The sequence below is a fragment of the Anomaloglossus baeobatrachus genome, chromosome 2 (assembly GCF_048569485.1).
Source record: "Anomaloglossus baeobatrachus isolate aAnoBae1 chromosome 2, aAnoBae1.hap1, whole genome shotgun sequence".
Classification (NCBI taxonomy): Eukaryota; Metazoa; Chordata; class Amphibia; order Anura; family Aromobatidae; genus Anomaloglossus; species Anomaloglossus baeobatrachus.
This window is the reverse complement of record NC_134354.1, coordinates 310,932,198-310,951,474: the sequence shown is the minus strand read 5'-3', so window position 1 is coordinate 310,951,474 and position 19,277 is coordinate 310,932,198. Positions and strand designations below refer to the sequence as shown.

General features: G+C 47.0%; 1 protein-coding gene across 3 annotated transcripts in view; it reads right to left on the bottom strand.

The window, feature by feature from the left end:
* SCUBE3 (signal peptide, CUB domain and EGF like domain containing 3) overlaps nucleotides 1–19,277 on the bottom strand; it is a 1,252,506-nt gene that overhangs the window by 357,665 nt on the left and 875,564 nt on the right. For all 3 annotated transcript variants that reach the window (XM_075335886.1, XM_075335887.1, XM_075335888.1), the window contains one exon: nucleotides 10,066–10,233. In XM_075335886.1, the coding sequence (XP_075192001.1) occupies nucleotides 10,066–10,233 (168 nt within the window). The remainder of the gene's footprint in view (nucleotides 1–10,065; nucleotides 10,234–19,277) is intronic.

Below are 19,277 nucleotides of genomic sequence, written 5' to 3'. Positions count from 1 at the left end.
ACTTCAAAACACTACTAAAACACCCAGGAACCGCTCTGTAACAACCTGCTGTGAGGCACCAACTTCTATTTTTCTCCTGCCCAAATCTTCTGCTTGTTTCTCGTACACCAAGGGCCGAATTTACCACTAGGCACCAGTGGACCGGTGCTTGGGGCGGTGTGCTGTGGAGGGCGGCACTTTCTGGCTGAAAAAGAAATTTTTTTTTTTACATCATCTCCCCCTCAGTTAGACAGTCTATTAAATCCGCTGTGTTTTTGGAGGAGGGGTTGAGAGGCACACCTCCATTTATCTGTATCTGTGTCTTTAGGACGCAAATACAAATAAACTGTGGGCGCCAGGCACAGGGAGCTGATTGTGGGCGCCGGCACTTCCGGGGTCAGAGGCACGTCAATCAGCTCAGTGCTGTAGATGAGACGGAGGAGGACCAAACAGTCACCGGAGCCAGCAGGAGGACGACAATGACGGACATTGGAGGAGGAGCAGCAGGAGCAGCAAGAGAAGGAGGGCGGCACAGGAGAAGGTAATCGCTGGCAGAATTCCTAATGCTGTGACGTGAGTAATATGGGGGAGGGGCAGGAAAAGGCTATAATGTGAGGATTGTGGGGGAGGGGCAGAAGAGGCTACAATGTGAGGATTGTGGGGGAGGGGCAGGCGAGGCTACAATGTGACGACTGTGAGGGAGGGGCCGGCAGAGGCTATAAGGTGAGGATTGTGGGGGATGGGCAGGCGAGGCTACAATGTGACGATTGTGGGGGAGGGGCAGGGAGAGGCTATAATGTAAGGATTGTGGGGGAGAGGCAGGTGAGGCTACAATGTGAGGATTGTGAGGGAGGGGCAAGCAGAGGCTATAATGTAAGGATTGTGGGGGAGGGGCAGGCAGAGGCTATAAAGTGAGGATTGTGGGAGAAGGGCAGGCGAGGCTACAATGTGAGGATTGTGGGGGAGGGGCAGGCGAGGCTATAATAATAATTAATAATAATTTTATTCATTTATATAGAGCTATTAATTCCACAGCGCTTTACATACACTGGCAACACTGTCCCCATTGGGGCTCACAATCTAGAGTCCCTATCAGTATGTCTTTCGAGTGTGGGAGGAAACCGGAGTACCCGGAGGAAACCCACGCAAACACAGGGAGAACATACAAACTCCTTGTAGATGTTGTCCTTGGTGGGATTTGAATCCAGGACCACAGCGCTGCAAGACTGCAGTGCTAACCACTGAACCACCGTGCAATGTGATGATTGTAGGGGAGGGGCAGCCGAGACTACAATGTGAGGATTGTGGGGGAGGGGCAAGCAGAGGTCATAATGTAAACATTGTAAGGCAGGGTCAGGTGAGGCTAAAATGTGAGGATTGTGGGGGAGAGTCAGGTAAGGCTACAATGTGAGGATTGCGGGGGAGGGGCAGGCTACAATGTGAGGATTGTGGGGGAGGGGCAGGCGAGGCTACAATGTAAGTATTGTGGGAGAGGGGCTGGCGAGGCTACAATGTGAGGATTGTGGGAGAGGGGCTGGCGAGGCTACAATGTGAGGATTGTGGGGGAGGGGCAGGCAGAGGCTATAATGTAAGGATTAAGGGGGAGGGGCAAGCAGAGGCTATAAAGTGAGGATTGTGGGAGAGGGGCAAGCGAGGCTACAATGTGAGGATTGTGGGGGAAGGGTAGGTGAGGCTACGATGTGAGGATTGTGGGGGAGGGGCAAGCTACAATGTAAGGATTGTGGGGGTGGGGAAGGCGAGGCTACAAGGTGAGGATTGTGGGGGAGGGGCAGGCAGAGGCTATAATGTAACGATTGTGGGGGAGGGGCAGGCAGAGGCTATAAAGTGAGGATTGTCGAAGAGAGGCAGGCGAGGCTACAACGTGACAATTGTGGGGGAGGGGCAGAGGCTATAAACAGCATTGTGGGGGAGGGGCAGGTGAGGCTTTAGTCTGGGGATTGTGGGGCAGGGGCAGGTAGAGGTTATAGTCTGGGGATTGCAGGGGAGGGGCAGGCAGAGGCTACAATGTGAGGATTGTGTGGGAGGGGCAGGCTACAATGTAAGGATTGTGGGGGAGGGGAAGGCGAGGCTACAAGGTGAGGATTGTGGGGGAGGGGCAGGCAGAGGCTATAATGTAACGATTGTGGGGGAGGGGCAGGCAGAGGCTATAAAGTGAGGATTGTGGAAGAGAGGCAGGCGAGGCTACAATGTAACAATTGTGGGGGAGGGGCAGAGGCTATAAACAGCATTGTGGGGGAGGGGCAGACGAGGCTTTAGTCTGGGGATTGTGGGGCAGGGGCAGGTAGAGGCTATAGTCTGGGAATTGTGGGGGAGGGGCAGCCAGAGGCTATAGACTGAGGATTAGGAGACCTATTATTATAGTCTGGTGATTAGGGGGCCTATTCTATTCTAACATGCTGTATAAAAGAGCCCAGGCCACTGTGTAGAACATAAAAATCAGTTTATAATATTCACCTAAGGGGCGGTGCAGTGCAGACTGGTCGGATGGGTTTCTCCGTTCTCCAGTACCGGCGCCTTCTCTTTCAGCCATCTTTGCCCTCCTTCTTTTGAAGCCGGCGTGCATGACGCATCCTTCGTCATCCACAGTTGCCGGCATTGAGGTCCTGCACAGGCGCACTACAATACTTTCATCTGCCCTGCTGTCGTGTGCACAGACTCTAGGGTGAGTTTTCAGTAAGGGGTGTGACCACTTAAAGTGCCTAGGGCAGCATGAAGGCCAAATACATCCCTGTGTACACCACACTGCTATTTCTGCTCCACTAAGTGTTTCTCTTCATCTCTAACACTTACTAATTAAAACCAGGAAATCCTATCTCCTTTGTCCCCCTAAATTGTGAGCCAGGCTTCCTTCATTAATCCTTGCAGTCCTGCCACTTTATCATCTATCTGAACTCCCTCCTAGCATTCAGAGAGTCCAGTGCCATATAGTGGTAGCTGGAAGGACTGTGACATAACCCACAGGAACACTTAAATATAATGCACTAAAATACATAAAATACATTGTATAGTCATCAGATAAAATACACTTTCACGACACAACATCCAGCATCTTCGGAAGGGAAAGTACTGTCCAAAGGCCACCCTCCTACAATGGTACGGGGCTGTTTTTCAGCATACAGCACTGGCAAGCTTCATATATTGAAGGAAGCATGAATGAGCAAATGTACCAAGACATTCTTGATAAAAATGTATTGCCATCTACCAGGATGAGGAAGATACATTTCAGCAAGGCAATGATCTGAAACACACAGCCAAGGAAACTCTCAATTGGTTTCAGAAAAAGAAAATGAAGCTGCTAGAATGTCTCAGCCAATCACCTACCCGAAATCCAGTAGAAAATTTATGGAAGAAACTAAAGATCAGAGTTCATAGAAGGAGGCCACTGAACCTTCAGGATTTGAAGAGTATTTGCTTAGAAGAATGGCAAATTCACACCTGAGGAATGCATGCCACTAGTTTCTCCACACATGAGGTGTTTTAAAGCTGTCTTCACCAACAAAGGCTTTTGGATGAAGTATTAATTAAACTTCAGTAATCGTGTTCAATACTTTTTCTCTGTGTTATTTCTCATTATTATAAATAACTTAATTTATGAATGTAGTGCCCCTGAACCCATCAGGGCACTATACGGTACTGCATCTTGTCGATGATGCAGGGCCTACCCCCAGGGACCTGAAAGACCAGTGCAGGTAACAGCAAAACACACTATAATCCCAGTTTTTCCCCATCCCCAAGGACTGGTGACAGACTAGAGTTGGACCCAATGGATGGCCATCCTGGGATGGAGCCTATCCAGTCCGCTAGATGACAACCAAGTGGGAGGGGACGGAAAGTCAGACAGTTAGTAAGTGGAAGTGAGAGGAGACAGACGTAATAGCACTGACAGGAGAGTGTAACGGTGACTTGAGGGCCCAGGCGTGTGGTTGCCGGTGGAATACTCCCGGAACCATAGCACTGACAAGGTACAGAACCCTAGGTCATGCAAATGCTCCAGGCAGACCTGATAAAATCTGCACAGTGAGGGAATCATCCAGGAACTCACTGACCTTAGAAGTCGGGGGCACCAGCAGTAACGAGAGAACCAGGGAACGGGACGGAACACCGACCCTACAGGGTTCCCACTGCCCGCCGTATGGACCAGAGACTGAGAGACTACCAGGAGGGGACCCCCAGACACTCCAAGCCACAGGGACAGGGCCGCCATCAGGGTATTACTACTGAGACTGTTGTAGGGGGCCCGGTGAAGAGGGGTGGCCCGGCTGAGCCAGGGACAATTACTAAGTTTATTAAGCCCCGGGCCAGCTGGGCCCCACCTCTTCACCGGGCCCCCCCTAATTACAGCCATAGCAGAGGACCCGGCAGTGTTGCTTTTGGCACTATAAACGTGGCTAATTTGCATCTCATGCAAATTAGCCACGTGTGCTGGAGATACCAGGTATGCAGCTGCATAACCGGTATCTAGGGGGGGCTGGCGCTGCATCTACCCCGGGCGCAACAGTGAGGGCGGCGCTGTCGGGCTGCCTGATGCGGCAGTGTGAAAGTCTCCTCGGGAGCGGCGTGTGCCGCTCTGTACTGGGAGCCGGTTATTCCCTGAGCTCGGCTGTAACGCTGACAGCCGCACTCATAAAATCTGCAGCGCGCGGCTCCCACTGCTCAATTGTCTTTGCATCTGTCAGACACGAGGACAATTGATTAACGCTGGCGCTGACTTCTGGGTCAGAGCGACGGCTGTCATGTGACCAGGTCAGCTGATCACACTGCTGACCCGGAAGTCAGGGCCGCAGCGCGGAGGCGGCAGAGAACGCTGATAAGTGCTCCACTGTGGAGCGGAAGAGAAACAGTATGGGGTGAGAGGGGGGTATCTATGGAAACAGGTCCCTTTCCCACCCTCTCTCCACCATACTATCTGTGGACAGAGTATGGTCGGAAGAGAGGATGGGGAGGGAGAAATTTCTTTGGACACAGTATGGGGAGCAAGAGGATAAGGGGTCATGCATGGTGAGAGAGAGGATGAGGAGTGATGCATGGGGAGAGAGGATGAGGGGTGGTGCGTGGGGGGAGAGAAGATGAGGTGTGATGCGTGGGGTGACAGAGGCTGGGGGGTGATGCGTGGGGGGAGCGAGGATGAGGGGTGATGTGTGGGAGGAGAGAGGATGAGGGGTGATGCGTGGGGGGAGAGAGGATGAGGGGGGATGCGTGGGGGGGAGAGAGGATGAGGGGGGATGCGTGGGGGGGAGAGAGGATGAGGGGTGATGCGTGGGGGGAGCGAGGATGAGGGGTGATGTGTGGGGGGAGAGAGGATGAGGGGTGATGCGTGGGGGGGAGAGAGGATGAGGGGTGATGCGTGGGGAGAGAGAGGATGAGGGGTAATGCATGGGGGGAGAGAGGATGAGGGGTGATGCATGGGGGAGGGAGGATGAGGTGTGATGCATGGGGTGACAGAGGATAAGGGGTGATGCATGGGGGGAGAGAGGATGAGGGGTGATGCGTGGGGGGGAGAGAGGATGAGGGGTGATGCATGGGGGGAGAGAGGATAAGGGGTGATGCGTGGGGGCAGAGAGTATGGTCGGAAGAGAGGATGGGGAGGGAGAAATTTCTTTGGACACAGTATGGGGAGCAAGAGGATAAGGGGTCATGCATGGTGAGAGAGGATAAGGGGTGATGCGTGGGGGGAGAGAGGATGAGGGGTGATGCATGGGGAGAGAGAGGATGAGGGGTGATACATGGGGAGAGAGAGGATGAGGGGTGATGCGTGGGGGAAGAGAGGATGAAGGGTGATGTGTGGGGAGAGAGAGGATGAGGGGTGATGCATGGGGAGAGAGAGGATGAGGGGTGATACATGGGGAGAGAGAGGATGAGGGGTGATGCGTGGGGGAGAGAGGATGAGGGGTGATGTATGGGGAGAGAGAGGATCAGGGGTGATGTATGGGGAGAGAGAGGATGAGGGGTGATGTATGGGGAGAGAGAAGATGAGGGGTGATGTATGGGGAGAGAGAAGATGAGGAGTGATGTATGGGGAGAGAGAGGATGTGAAGCGAACTGAAAATAAATTTTGAGGACACAGAATAAACAGTGACATAGTATGAGGAGCAAGTGGGCAGGATGGGGAGTGAGGGGGGAAAGTATATGGACACACAGGAGGTAGTGCGGAGACAGTAAGGGATGAGAAGAATGTGAGGGGGCACAGAATAGAGACTGGGTAGTGGAGGGGGGCGGTATGGAGAAGGGGCAGAATGGGAGGACAGTGTGAGGCCATAGTAAGGAGGGGGAGTGTGATGAGGGCACAGTATAAAGACTAGGCAATATAAGGGGACACAGTGTAAAGGACAGTGTGAAGAGTAGGCTCAGTATGGAAAGAGAGGCAGTGTGGAGGGCATGTAACATAAGAGGGACAGTGTGGGGTCATATTTTGTGCAGAGAACACAATAAGAAGGGCCATTATTTATTCTGGGGCACAGTGTAGGGCAGATATTTTTAAATAGGAGTATTATAATCATTCTGCTATTTTTAGGGGCATCGTGTCGGGATGTGCTGCAGAAGACCGGAGAAGATGGAAGTCTACAGAGACTAGATGTGAATGTGAAAAGTCATAATGGCATCAGAACAAGATGAAGAATAGAAAGAAATGACTCAGAGACAACGTCATCTATAAGGTACCTGAATGTTAATGTGTATTTGTTATACTGACTGTGTGTCATTATTAGGCCTGGGTCCCACTTGTGCATTGCTTATAATGAGAGCGCAATAGGACTCCCACTGATCAGCTGCTCTTGGTGCAGGTGGCAGGAAATGCTTATTTCTGGATCTGCTCCGTCCTCTGATAGTGTCCGCGGCCGGGTACTGCACATCCGCCTCATTGATTTTAATAGTATGCTGCTGCCACTATCAGAAGATGGAGCAGATCCGGAACTGAGCACTTCTGGCCACCACCGGCACCTAGAACAGGCAACTGGCTGGGGTGCCAGACCAATCAGACATTGGTGATCTATCCTAAGGAGACAGATAATCGCTCTGTGAGCCGAAGACAGGAGCGGGACAATCTCCGGGGGTGGTGGAGGAGCCCCGGTCCCCGCCTTGCTTCAGCTGGATGTGCATTGTAGGGAGCATATCCAACTGAAATGCTTCGTGGCTCAGAGAGGACGCCGCACGACGTGGGAGCCGGGGAGGGTGGGTAAAATGTTTGGGGGTTTTTTTATTGTCTTTTTGCAGCATATATGCCAGGAGGGGCTCAGAAAGGGGACATAAACCAGGAAAAGTACATATATACCAGAATGTACAAAGGAGGGGGAATATATATATATATATATATATATATATATATATATATATATATATATATATATATATACATACACACACCTGGAAGCCCCCAGGATGGGCCATATATTCCAGGATGGGGACAAATAAACCAGGATGGGGACATATATACCAGAAGCATCCCAAGGAGGGGACATATATACCAGGAGGAGAACATACATGCTAGGAAGGGGACAAAAACCAGAATAGGCCCAGGAGGCGGATAAATATACCGGAAGGGGGACATAAATACCAGGAAGGGCCCAGAATGGGGACATACTGGTGCATCTCAGTAAATTAGAATATCATCTGTAAGCCATAATCATTAACAGAAATAAACACTTGAAATAGATCACTGTGTGTAATGACTCTATACAATATATGTGTTTCACTTTTTGTATTAAATTACTGAAATAAATTAAACTTTTTTATGATATTCTAGTTTATAGAGATGTACCTGTATATGCCAGGATGGCCAATGTGTGTGTGTGTGTGTGTGTGTGTGGGAGATAGTATACAGAGGGGCAGCTTGTGTGGGGGATAGTATACAGAGGGGCAGCGTATGTGAGGGATATTATATCGAGGGGAAGTGTGTGTAGTCCCAGGATATTATATATAGAGGCAATATGTGTGGGAGAGATATTCTACACAGGGGTAGAGTATGTGTGGAGATATTATACATAGGAGCAGTGTGGGAAAGGAGGTGTAGAGGGTGTTATGGAGCGGGGCGGTGTAGAGGGTGTTATGGAGTGGGGTGGTGTAGAGGGTGTTATGGAGCGGGGCGGTGTAGAGGGTGTATTATGGAGAGAGGCAGTGTAGAGCGTGTATTATTGAGCAGGGAGGTGTAGAGCGTGTATTATGGAAAGAGGTGGTGTAGGTGATGTGTTATGGTGTTATGGAGAGGGGCGATGTATAAGGTGCATTATGGAGAGGGCATGTGATGTAGAGGGTGTATTATTACTTTTCTGAGGGAAATACTTCATTTTCTGGAACAACTTCAGGGGTGCTAAGACTTTTGGCCATGACTGTGTGTGTGTGTGTGTATATATATATATATATATATATATATATATATGTATATAAAATGTGTTTTTCCAAGAGTGGTGGCGGACTGTGGAAGGTTTGTGAGGTGGAGGCGGAGCCGGGGTGGAGCCTGAGTCTAGTCTCGGGGGGGCCCCATAATTTTGCCAGTATGGGGCCCTGAAAATCCTAGTGGCGGCCCTGCATGGGGACCCACCAACTTGAGAAAGGTGCAGGGGAAAGAAGCCACCAGGTCACCAAACTGGCACTGGGACTAAGGGGACCAGCGGTGAGAACCAGCCTTCCTCCGGGTACCAGCTATACAACCTCTGTGAGTAAAGAGAACCAGTTACACTACAATCCCTTGTGTGGCCTACCTTCTTTCCATGCCTAACTCCATCACCAACCCCCTGGGGCTCCGGCCCTACTTGCGGAGGGCCCAACATCCAGGCTGCCATCCACATAAGCCCCAGCGGAGAGACTGTGCAGCAGCGGTTCTATCTCTATAACCGCAACCCGCAAGTGGCGTCAAGACATAAACTTTATTAAATATTCCCCTGTACAAAACCCCTTTTAAAGCGACTCCCAGGGTCACGGAACCGGGCAACGGCCACCCAGTGACACGTCCCAGTAGCACACCTCTCGAGACCAAGTACCTCATAGCCCTGGGGCAAGTCATGAACATCTATGGTTATATTTATTTACTGGTATGGATTGCATGGATTGTTACTGACATCTGGTGAGAAATACATGTTAATAGCAACTTTAGAAATATAGTTACTTAGAAAATTGGAGACATGTTCAATGTTCATTTCACCCACTATATAAAACAAATATTTTAACTGACAGCACATGCAGTGTAACATATTTTTTTTATTCAAGATAACTAATAGGATGCTGTCAGGGCTGGATGAAGACAGTTTATCTTCTGCTTTAGGGCGCTTTTCCATCTGCGATTTTCTTGTGCGAGTGCGATCCGATAAAAAATCAGATTGCACTCGCACCAGTGTTAATCAATGAGACAGTTCATCTTTCCGTTTTTTTCTCCACACAAATCGGGCTCTCAGTACAATCACAGCATGCTGCGATTTCCACCGAGTCTCGGCTAACGTGTGTGTAAATTGCACTACACTCGCATGTTATGCGACTGCAGAACGGTGCATGCAGAGACAGACAACGGAGGAGATGGGAGAAAGTGCTCCCTCCCTATTCTCCATTCCTGTGATGCGACCTAAAGATTGCATCACAGTCGCATGACCCTCGGCTGACACCGGCAGCAGAGGGTCATTAGCATATCGCTTCCGATGCTCTCGCATCGGAAGCGGTACGCAAGTGGAAAAGATCCCTCAGTCTGCGCTCCACTCCTCCATGATGTTCTGTCAGGTTTGGTGAACAGAGGAATGCATGTTGATAATGCCTGACAGGACACTGCCCTTACCTGATATCTTTACACGGCCTGTCCTATGAGTTGGGAAGGCTGGGAAACTGCTGGCAGCTAACATATTTAAATCTTCACAGAGTACTAACTAAATCTTACATTTTTGCTAAATAAAGGTGTTTAGTAAAAATGTGTCATATTTAATTTATTTTATTTATTAATTTTATTAAATTTCTCAGAGAACAACTTAAATGAAAATACGGCATTTGGATTATCAGAACATTCTACATTGTGAGTTATCAGACATTTTATCTAAAGAAAATGGTAGTAATGCTATAAAAGAGCGAACGGGATCAAAGCTGATTTCTTACCTTTGGTCTCACAATCATGGAAAGATGTGGCTCCTTCATGTTTTGTGTTCAGTCCACCTCCACAAGAAATGCATTGAGTCCGTCCAACGTCTGATTGGTACATACCACGTGGGCATAAATTACATTTTTTGTACCCATCTAGAGAGAACTGCCCTGGAGAACATTCACCTGTAAATAGTAAATGTAAATAGTTCATAAATACATGCCTTGAAGACAAGTTTTAAAGTTGTCAGCCACCTTGGTAACATTTATCTTCTATTATCATAAATCTGCAAATCTCCTATTTCAGTTATGGGAAAGGCTGTCCAATGAATTCAGATTGTACCTCAGAATTGAGAATTTTGATAATGACTGACCAATTCTGGCAGAGAAAGAAGCAAATTTCTCTGATAAGATATATTACAAAGCTGCTTATTTTTATGTGTAGTATTGATATATGATGTAAAAATTAAAATTATGGTTAAAAAAGATAACTAATAATTTTATATAATATTAGTTATAAAGAATAACTAATCTCTCTATTTTTAAGTAATTTTGCCCAGCATGAAAAGTTATGAAACTTTGTTTATTAGGTGATTGTCTTCATTCTTGTAAAACAAAATTGCATATAAGTAGCTTCAAAACTCCTACTGTTCCCCAGCCTTTTCACTGCCTTCAGCTATATACAGTGCCTTGCGAAAGTATTTGGCCCCCTTGAATTTTTCAACGTTTTCCCACATTTCATTCTTCAAACATAACGGTAAAAATCTTAATGTTATAGTGAAGAATCAACAACAAGTGGAACACAATTATGAAGTTGAACGAAATGTATTGCTTATTTTAAACTTTTGTTAAAAAGAATAAACTGAAAATTGGGGCGTGCAATATTTTTCGGCTCCTGTACTTTCAGTGCAGCAAACGCACTGCAGAAGTTCATTGAGGATATCTGAATGATCCAATGTTGTCCTAAATGACTGATGATGATAAATATAAGCCACCTGTGTGTAATCAAGTCTCCGTATAAACGTACCTGCTCTGTGATAGTCTGTGTTCTGTTTCAAGCACAGAGAGCATCATGAAGACCAAGGAACACAACAGGCAGGTCCGTGATACTGTTGTGGAGAAGTTTAAAACCGGATTTGGATACAAAAAGATTTCCACAACTTTAAACATCCCAAGAAGCACTGTGCAAGTGATCATATTGAAATGGAAGGAGTATCATACCACTGCAAATCTACCAAGACTGGCCATCCCTCAAAAATTTCATCTCAAACAAGGAGAAGACTGATCAGAGATGCAGCCAAGAGGCCCATGATCACTCTGGATAAACTGCAGAGATCTACAGCTGAGGTGGGAGAGTCTGTCCATAGGACAACAATCAGTCGTACACTGCACGAATCTGGCCTTTATGGAAAAGTGGCGACAAGAAAGCCATTTCTCAAAGATAACCATAAAAAGTGTCATTTAAAGTTTGTCACAAGCCACCTGGGAGACACACCAAATATGTTGAAGAAGGTGCTATGGTCAGATGAAACCACATTCAAACTATTTGGGCACAATACTAAACGATATGTTTGGCATAAAAGCAACACAGCTCATCACCCTGAACACACCATCCCCACTGTCAAACATGGTGGTGGCAGCATCATGGCTTGGGCCTGCTTTTCTTCAGCAGGGACAGGGAAGATGGTTAAAATTGAGCAGGGAAGATGGATGAAGCCAAATACAGGACAATTCTTGAAGAAAACCTGTTGGAGTCTGCAAAAGACCTGAGACTGGGATGGAGATTTGTCTTTCAACAAGACAATGATCTAAAACATAAATTAAAATCTACAATGGAATGGTTCACAAAAAAAAACATCCAGGTGTTAGAATGGCCAAGTCAAAGTCCAGAACTGAATCCAATCGAGAATCTGTGGAAAGAGCTGAAAACTGCTGTTCACAAATGCTCTCCATCCAACCTCACTCAGCTCCAGCTGTTTGTGTGGCAAAACCAGGTAGTCACACAGTACAGACCCCAGCACAACACCAATCCCACACAGGGTTAAACCAGCCGACCTGAAACCCTAGTCACCCACTCATGGAAGGACAGACACACCGGTGGGCAGGACCAGGCGGATGGAGAATGCCCAGCTAGGGGTCTGGAGAGCCCGGGGCGGGAGAACAGTCAGTCTAGTTTGGAGTTGAAGTGAGTGGAGGTGCTAGCTGACAGACATCGGGGTTGGAGCCCTGACATTCTGGCTAGGTGGCAGACAGTGGTCAGTGCCAGCAGGAGATGGGAAGATGGCTGCCGGAGATCTGAGATGGACTGGGGCAGGGTTGTAGCCCGCCGGTACCGACACCGGAGAACCGACCCGGAAACCGTGCACAAAAAGGGGGTACTTGGACCCTGAAGCCAGGACCGGCACCAACGGCCTAGCTAATTAACCAATTGAGGGCAGGATTTTAGGTCCTGTCCCAAACTAAGTCCCGAAAAGTACACAACCACCCACAGAGAGGGATAGGGCTTCCACCAGGGCCCAGTAGATCCCACGGGTCAGCATCTGACGGGCACGGCTCCCAACTAAAAGACGGGGAGCGGATTCCCGTGTTACATACCGGGAAGTCCATCACCGCAAAACTACAGTAGTGCAGAGGAAAGGGACATTGACCACTAGCCCGGGTGTGGGACTTGATACACCCATCTGCGGAGGCCGGCCACCATCCCCTTGGTTTACCAAAAGAACCTTGTGTTTATTGACTCCACACATCAGTGCAGCCTCATCCAGCACCAGGACAACCAAACTGTAAGTGTGCTGATCCCTGCAACCCTGCACAACACTGGGCCCTGGGGCATCCATCCCTACCCACGGAGGGGTTAACATCCAGCTGCCATCACATCTCCCCAGGCACCCCATAACAGCAGCGGTGGTGCTACATCTCACCACACACCGTGGGTGGCGTCACAGACAGTGTCTAACAAATCCCGTACAATTTTACGTCCCCCTTTTATTCGAAGCATCCGTGCGACCCCCGGGTCCGGAAGAGTCCCTCGAGCTATACCGCAGATCCGGATCCGAGCAGCACCGGCTGCTGGCATGGGGGCGGCACATTTGCAAAGGAAGAATGGGTAAGAATTTCAGTCTCTTGATCTGTAAAACTGATAGACACATACGGCAAGTGACTTGCAGCTGTAATCGCAGCAAAAGGTGGCGCTACAAAGTATTAACTTAAAGGGGACGAATAATAGTGCACACTCCAATTTTCAGTATATTATTTTTTATAAAAGTTTAAAATAAGCAATACATTTTGTTAAACTCCACAATTGTGTCCCACTTGTTGTTGATTCTTCACCATACAATTTAAATATTTTATCTTCATGTTTGAAGCCTGAAATGTGGGAAAAGGTTGAAACATTTAAAGGGGCCGAATGGTTTTGCAAGGCTCTGTAAATATCAGGACAGACTCCTTTGGAGTACAGATGATGGCAGTAAAAGGGTCAGCACCTGTATCCTCCAAATGTTGTGCTTGTCAGTACATTCTTTTGTACTAGGTTTATTTCCAGAGTAAGGGCATGTTCACACTGAAGTTTTTTTCAAGAGTTTTTGCAGCAGAAACTCTACAACGATATGTGCTCATGATCTGTTCATCAGGCAGATACTGCTGTAGAAACTGTATAAAAAAAATCTCAAAAGAATGAACATATGCATTTCTATGTAAAAACGTCTTTCAAACACTTTAGATTTCTTAAATCTAAAAAGTGACATATTGTAAGAGAATATAAAAGCATTATGTAATGTATAGAAACAATCTTGTCTTATAACTGAATGATATCATAAGGTTCAGGTAACACTGATGGGCCTGGAAGTTTCACATTTCTATACACACACCCCCTGCGGCTCTTATTGGTGCATGGTAATTTCTTTGTTTGGGATACTATATAAGCTAGTTACATGGTGTAAAAAACAGAAATGCTCAGTACACCATGCTGAGCTGTGCTGTATTGATTTCTCCATGTGTTTGTAAAACAAATCTCATTAATTTGGAATTCCAAGGGCATAGAAGGAGTAGATTTCTCTCACAGACAGATCTTTTGGAGTATTTTTTCAACATGAATGCTTTTTTTTTTTTTTTAAAAAAACAAACAGTTTTTTTATTACTCAATAGAGTGAAACAAAACCCAAAGTGACAGTAAAAAAAAAAAAAAAGCACAGAAACTATGGCAAAACCTTCAAGTCAGTCAAAAAACTGAGGAAACAACCAAAAAAAACCCACAAAAGATTCTTTATGAAAAAAAAATTGCAAGTTTCCTAAAGCATATTCTGCTTGAAAAGTTATAAGCAAAAATTAAAAGCTTAGTTACTATTTAAAGGGAATCACCCATATTCATTTATTAAAAGTGTTACTACACTTGCATCCTGATGTAATCCATAATGTAATGCCAATTATTTGTTTTATTTTTTTCTTATTGTGTTGGTACATCATTGTAAATCATACTTTGCCCTTCTTTCTGGCTATAGTGGAACACTCTGATGTACAGATCTGCATGATTAACAGCACAGATAGAAGGGAAGGTAATTGAGGAAGAATACTGTCTAAGGCTACTTTCACACATCCGGCTGTAGCAGTGCGGCAGAATCCGGCGCTCTGCTGAAAAAACGAAACCGTTTTTTTTGCCGCCGGTTTCGTTTTTTCCAGCATTGACTTGCATTGGCGCCGCATTGTGCCGCATGGGCTTGCGTTCCGTCTGGTCTTTGCCGCATGCGGCAGATTTAGTCGATGCGGCGGCCGGATGGAACGTTTCCTGGCACGTTTTTTGGTCCGGCAAAAAAAACCGCATCGCGCCGCATCCAGCCGCTGCGGCACATTTTTTAATGCATGCCTATGGATGCCGGATGCGGCAAAAACCGCATCCGGCCGACGCATGCAGTTTCTTCCACTGCGCATGCTCAGTAGCGTGCCGCAACCGGAAAAAAACGGACGGGCCGCATGTAAAAACTTATGCAAAGGATGCAGTGTTTTCGCCGCATCCATTGCATAGGTTTCACAGCTGGATTGAGCCGCAGTGCTCAAACCAGATGTGTGAAGTAGCCTAAGATGGCTGGTGGAAGCTTGCATTGCATGCTTCCTCTAAGCTGGATAAGAATGTTGGCTTATAAAAGTAAGGAAAATTATGCTGTGTTTACTGGCCTGCTGTATCACCCACAAAGCTTCACTTTGAAAGCCAAGTGCATGGTTTGGTTCTTCTTAGGAAGCCTCTTCTAAAGATGATGTACAACTAAACCGGCAAATAGCTTGCTGAAGACAAGCAGATTTTACTGGAATCATGTCCAGTGGTCTGCTGAAACCAAAATAAACTTAGTGGGTTCAGATGGTGTCAAGCATGTGTGACAGCACCCAGGTGAGGAGTACAAAGACAAGTGTGTCTTCCCTACAGTGTCTCGTTCTTGAAAGTTTATCTCATGCTTGAAAGGCTTGTGGCAACTCTGGGACTGGAGCGTCACATAGCCCTCTGATTTTAAATGTGTTTTGCTTTCTGTTGGTGCAGCAAGGGTTCATGACGTTTTCGTTGCTAGTAGCTCCTGGTTAGCTTACCTCAGGTGTAACCTGTTTGTGTCCACTCCCATCTCCTTTAAATAGTTGCATGATCGATCATCTGATTCTGGTAATAGAATCTCATTTCTGACCACCACGGATGGAGGAAATTATCTTGGAGCTGCTGGTGGTATGCTGCTGGAGCCTAGCTGTTGCAGCGCTATGTTTTGTAGCCTACCCGCCTGCAGCCTTGGTAGCTGGCTACAGCAATGAAGATTGTTTGTATATCCTTTTGTCTATGTTCCCCTGTTTGTCCTCCTTCCCCTGTGGGTTGTTACTGTAGAACTGCTGTCTAGCGTTCTGACTGGCCTTGTCACTATTCAGTGGAAGGATAGTAAGTGACTAGGCACATGACAGTGATGAGGGGAAGGACTCATATAGCAACCAGGCACAGTGACTGGGAGCTCAGTGTCCAGACACAGGATAGTGTCAGGAGGTGGCCCATTCCCCGCCCTCTATCATCGGGGTCTTCCCCATCTTTAGCATCCCTGTTAACACTCTTGTTTTTTGCAATGCGCCGGACAGTTGTTGGTCCATGCACATCTGTCACACAGTGTGTCGAACACTTGCCAGTCTGAGCATGACATACAGTTAAGCACGGTGGTGGGAGTCTCATGATTCTGGGCTACATGAGTTCTGCTGGCTGTGGGGAACTACAGTTCATTAAAGGGATCCTGTCACCACATTTTCGGCCTATAAGCTACGGCCACCACCACTGGGCTCTTATATACAGCATTCTAACATGCTGTACAGAAGAGCCCAGGCTGTGCTGTATAACATAAAAAAAAACACTTTATAATACTCACCTAGAAGGTCGCTCTGATGCACAGCAGTCGGATGGGTGGCACCGTTCTCTGGAACCGGCACGTCCCATTTCGGCCATCTTGGTCTTCCTTATTCTGAAGTCGCTTTGTGACTTGGATAGAATTGTGGTGCTGTCTGATGTGGGATGTATAAAATCAGTGGAAGAGATGGGGACTCTGGACCTGGAGACGCCTTTTAATGCATGGCACCCTTTTTTCTTAACTTAATTTGTGGATTTTGTTTGCAGCCAATCACGGCACAGCAAACATTCATAAGGTTCAGACAGAAGATCTTCTGTGATTGGCTGCCTAAGTCACATGTCCATGTCTATATACATTGCAGATATAGCACCCCTGCGGTAACCAGATGCCACAAATGTAAAAGTACACCAGCACCTTCAGGCCACATACACAATCCCGACACCAAGCTGGGAGACTGCCTAATAACAGGTAAAAGGGGAGGGCACTAATTGGATGTAGCCACCCAGCCTGTAGGGAAAGACCCAGTGAGGGGGAGTGGCCAGTGGTCGTTTGGGAAGCTGGCAGGAAGTGGTGTTCAGTCAGTCAGAAGTAGTGTTGAGTTCAGGAGAGGAGGGAGTTTAGTGAGGAGGTGAAGGAGAGAGGAGTAGTGAAGTAAAGGAGTAGAAAGAGTAAAGTACTGAAAGTGACCTGCAGTGAAAAAGGAGAGCGGTAATAAGGAGTGAAAACTGTAGTATGGAATGGGACTCCAGGCACCGGGGGTTACCTGTGGAAGCAGCAGGCCCCAGGAGCCATGGAGGGTCTGTTGAAGTTCGGAACCAAAGCTCACAGGACTCAGCACAAGGCGGGGTGCAGACCCTAGGACAGTGGGACACTTTATGGTCATCTGTTAACTCTGCCGGGCGAGAAGCTCTCCTGGGTCAATCACCAACCTAAGAAGCCTGAAACACAAGCAGCAAAGAGGGGACCGGGGACTGAACCCCTTAAATAGTCCAGTGTTGTGGATACATTTGAATTAGATTCCAGTTTGGGGCTCCCTCTTGTGGTCAGTGCTGGGAGTGCAGTTGACTTACTGAATGGGAACCAGCCAGCTGAGGAGGCTTGGCAATCAGGCCATTCGGATTGGGCCTATATAACTGAGTAGTTTCCTCCTGTTCCTTACCGATGCTCAATGTATCTCCTGTGTGCTAAAGACATTCTGAAACCAGCCCTTTTCTCTCTGTCTACTAGAACTCCTCTCAGATAAGTTGGTCTTTGTACCTCTGCTTATGATTTCCACGTTCTTGTTATTTTGCCTGTGTGGAGTTCTTGGTAAAGTTGGATCATTCAATGCTGGGAGTATCTGTGTACCTTGCTCCATGTTCTGCTATGTATTGTGTATTGTCATGCCTGATACAAAATTCAGTTCTTCCTCTATATCAGTGTTTTAGTGTTTTTCTTGGCTCCCAGTAACACCAGAGTACTGATATAGTTGGGAAGAACCTGTGTAGGCTCAGTATTTTTCCATATCAGGCGTGCTGGAATTTACTAGGGTTTTTACGGCTGCAGTCAGTGCTCTTTCCTATTCTTTCCTATGCAGATAGTTTGGGTGTCATCTGTGCTAAATCTGTTCTCTAGCTACGTATTGTGTTTTTCTATATCACCATACTCTTTATATGTGAGCGGCTATATATATCTTTGGGGACTGCTCAGAGGCAGATTAGCTTTTCTAATATTTCTCTCTGTAAGAATATTTAGTTTTCTGTCTGTGTCGAGGCGACCAAGTCATCGTAGGCACACCCCACGGCTATTTCTAGCTGTGTGTCAGTATTAGGTTTGCAATCCGTTAAGGTTCCAGCCACTCTGGTTATTTTGGGGTTTCCAAGTTTTTGTCCATTTTCTGATCCTCCTCGGTCACTGAATCATAACAGTAGCACCGGCCTTACCTAAGATTCTAGGGTACTCTAATGAAGGAAAAAAAAAAAAAGTGTCAGAATTTTTTTTGTGTGTGTTTTTTCCTTTTTGTCTCTGGGTGCCATGGAGGATCTTGTGCTGCTATGGATGTTACATAATTAGCTGACCGAGTTGATTATCTTACTTCTCAGGTTAAGGATATATCCGATTATCTTGCCCAGACAACTGCTGTACAACCTAAGATACCTGTACCTGATTTGTTTTCTGGGATCGGTCTACATTTTTGAACTTCAAGAACAATTGTTTGTTATTTTTTGCCTTGAAACCAAAGTCCTAAGAGTCTTCCAGGCAGCGAGTTCAGATTGTTATCTCCCTGCTGCGTGGTGACCCCCAGGATTGGGCATTTTCCCTGGTGCCTGAAGATCCTGCTCTTGCTGAAGTGGAATTTTTTTTCAGGCTCTGGGGTTGTTATATGATTAACCTAATGCTATTGATCAAGCCAAGAAAACATTATTGGCTTTGATCCAGGGTCAGGAACCTGCAGAGATATATTGTCAGAAGTTTCGTAAGTGGGTGGTCCTTACTGAGTGGAATGATGCGGCTCTTGCGGCTTTCTTTTGGAAGGGGTTGGCAGAGCCTGTAAAGGATGTTATGGTGGGCTTTCCTGTCCCCTCTGGTCTCGATGCCTCTATGTCATTGGCCATTCAGATTGATAGACGTTTACGTGAATATAAAACAATGCAAGCAGAGGTGTCGCTCGCAGAGCAGTCTCCGGAATCCATGCAGTGTGATAGGGTTTTTTCTAGGGCAGAACGGCAGGATTTTAGACTGTGTAATAAGCTATGTTTTTTTATGTGGAGACGCCTATCATAATATTTCTGTCTGCCCTAAGCGCGAGACACAATTTGCCCGTTCGTTTACTTTGGGCGGTATACAGCCTAAGTTTCTTTTGTCAGTTTCTTTGATCTGTTCCCTGTCATCATT